Consider the following 2,245-nt stretch of genomic DNA (forward strand, 5'->3'; position numbering starts at 1 on the left):
GCCCAGGCTGGAGTGCAGTGGCGTGATCGCAGCTCACTGCAGCCTTGAACTCCTGGACTCAAATGATCCTCCCATCCTAGCCTCCTGAGAAGCTAGGACTACAGGCATGCACCACCACACCTAGCTGACTAAAAATAAAAAGCTTTTTGTAGAGATGGGGTCTTGCTCTGTTGCCCAGGCTGGTCTCAAATCCCTAGCCTCAAGTAATCCTCCCACCTCATTTTTCCAAAGTGACAGGCATGAGACACTGTGCCCAGTGAGGCCAAGAGGCATACATTTGAAACGGTGGGGTGCAGTGGTCTCAGCTACTTGGGAGGCTGAGGAGGGAGGATCATTGGAACCTAGGTCAAGGTTGCAGTGAGTTATGATCACGCCACTGCATTCCAGCCTGGGTGACAGAGTGAGACCCTGTGTCTAAGTAAATAAATAAATTTGAACCTGGCCTTCCAGCATGTTAGGAAAGATTATTTGTCAAGGCTGGAGAAGTAGACGTATTTTATTTATCAGTTGGTTAGCTTCAGATGTAACATTTTGAACCTGAGGACATGGGATGCCCCTTGAGCTCTTGTCTGGGAGGGAACTGCAGAGGTTAGGGGACTACTTGCCTAAGCTCCTAAAGAAGGTGGTGGGGGTGCTTACCCGGCTGTCTTCATCTGACACCACAAGAGCAGAGCATCCTTGGCTGAGCGCGTCTCCCTGTTGTCCTCAGTCTCAATTTTGATGACTTGAATCTGTGAAGATACAAAAAAATTGGCTACCGGAGCCTGGAGAGCTTGAGGCTTGGAGACGCCCCCGCTCCCCCACCCCACTCACCATCTGCTACTAGAGAGGGTGGCAGGTGACAGGGGAGTGTGAGGATAAGTTCTGGAGTGGGCCAGGATAGCCACAATCAGTGGAGCAGTTGGGACTCAGGTCTCAGTTTCCAAGGAAGCCTCCAAACTGAGCATCTGGGCACCTTCCTTGTCTGAGACACCGCCCTCTCCTGCCTAGGCTAGGGCAGTGGCCCTCATGCTGACCTCCCCACTCCTGCATCCACAGTCTGTTCCCCACATGACAGACAGAGGGACCCTGTGAACACTCAAATCAGATCCTTGCTCCTCTTTTCAACACCCTCTGTAGCTCTATTTCATTGGAGGTAAAATAAGTCCCCATGATCTCCCTTCATGAAGTTGATGACCTCCTCTTCAACAGCTCACTCCACTCCACACCTCCTGGCCTCCTCCCTGAATCACCAGCATCCTCTGTCCTTGGGGCTTTAGCACTGGCTGTTCCCTCTGCCTGGAACAGCCTTTTCCCAAGTCCCCACATGGCTCCAGCCTCCCTCAGGTCTTTACTCAAATGTGACCTTCTCTGTGAGGCCTTCACTGACCACTTCATTTCAAATCTCATCACACACCCGAACTTCATATCCCCTTCCCTGTTTTCTTATCTTCTCAGCATTTATGACCACCTATACATTTTATCTTTTCATCAGATTTCCCCACTAAAACGTGAAAGCTCCAGGACCACAGGGATGTTTACCTGCTTTGAGTGCCGCTGTATCTCACTTAGTAGTGTTTGATAAAGTTCAGAATGGCCCAGAATCTAGAGTGGATTCTAGAGCCTAAGGTGGGTATCTGAGACTTGGGTCCTGGACTCAAGAGCTGGGTTTGTCATGTGGGTTCCAAGGGAGAGAACCAAGACCCTTCCAAGAAGGTCCCAGCGCCTACTGCGGGGATCCAGCCGCCAGCAGTGATCTCCCACTCCCATGATCTCATTCCTCAATTTTGTACTGACAGTGTCCATTCCTGTCACCAGTGTCTCCTCACCCCCTGAGCTCCATACCCAGGACCCAGTGAACTCCAAGATGTCCCCCAACTCCAATGTCCTGGACCCATAACCACTAGACCCATCTCAAACTGGCCTCAGGGTGTTCCTCAAACCTGTGGTTTCTCCCTGTCCCTGTCTCAGGACAGCCCCATCATCTGCAAGTCCCCAGGTCAGAGCCCTCAGTCTTCCCTGGACACCCTTTCCCTCTCCCCCGCCCAAAGCCTGTCTACTCCACTCCCTGAGTGTCTTCCCCACCTGCCCCCTTTTGCCTCCGCACAGTCCCAACCTACTCCAACACCATCCTCCTTCCTGGGCTCTCAGCTCCCGATGTTGGTGAACACCTTCAACCCAGAGGGATCTTTCTTTTTTCTTTTCTTTTTTTGTTTGTTTGTTTGAGACAGAGTTTTGCTTTATCGCCCAGGCTGGAGTGCAGTGG

At 51.7% G+C, this 2,245-nt stretch overlaps 1 protein-coding gene across 2 annotated transcripts in view; it reads right to left on the bottom strand.

The window, feature by feature from the left end:
* Positions 1-2,245, bottom strand: part of SPTBN4 (spectrin beta, non-erythrocytic 4) — a 114,646-nt gene that overhangs the window by 75,808 nt on the left and 36,593 nt on the right. For both annotated transcript variants that reach the window (XM_037729458.1, XM_017503200.2), the window contains exon 5: positions 640-731. In XM_037729458.1, the coding sequence (XP_037585386.1) occupies positions 640-731 (92 nt within the window). The remainder of the gene's footprint in view (positions 1-639; positions 732-2,245) is intronic.

The sequence above is a fragment of the Cebus imitator genome, unplaced genomic scaffold (genome assembly GCF_001604975.1).
Source record: "Cebus imitator isolate Cc_AM_T3 unplaced genomic scaffold, Cebus_imitator-1.0 Scaffold306, whole genome shotgun sequence".
NCBI lineage: Eukaryota > Metazoa > Chordata > Mammalia > Primates > Cebidae > Cebus > Cebus imitator.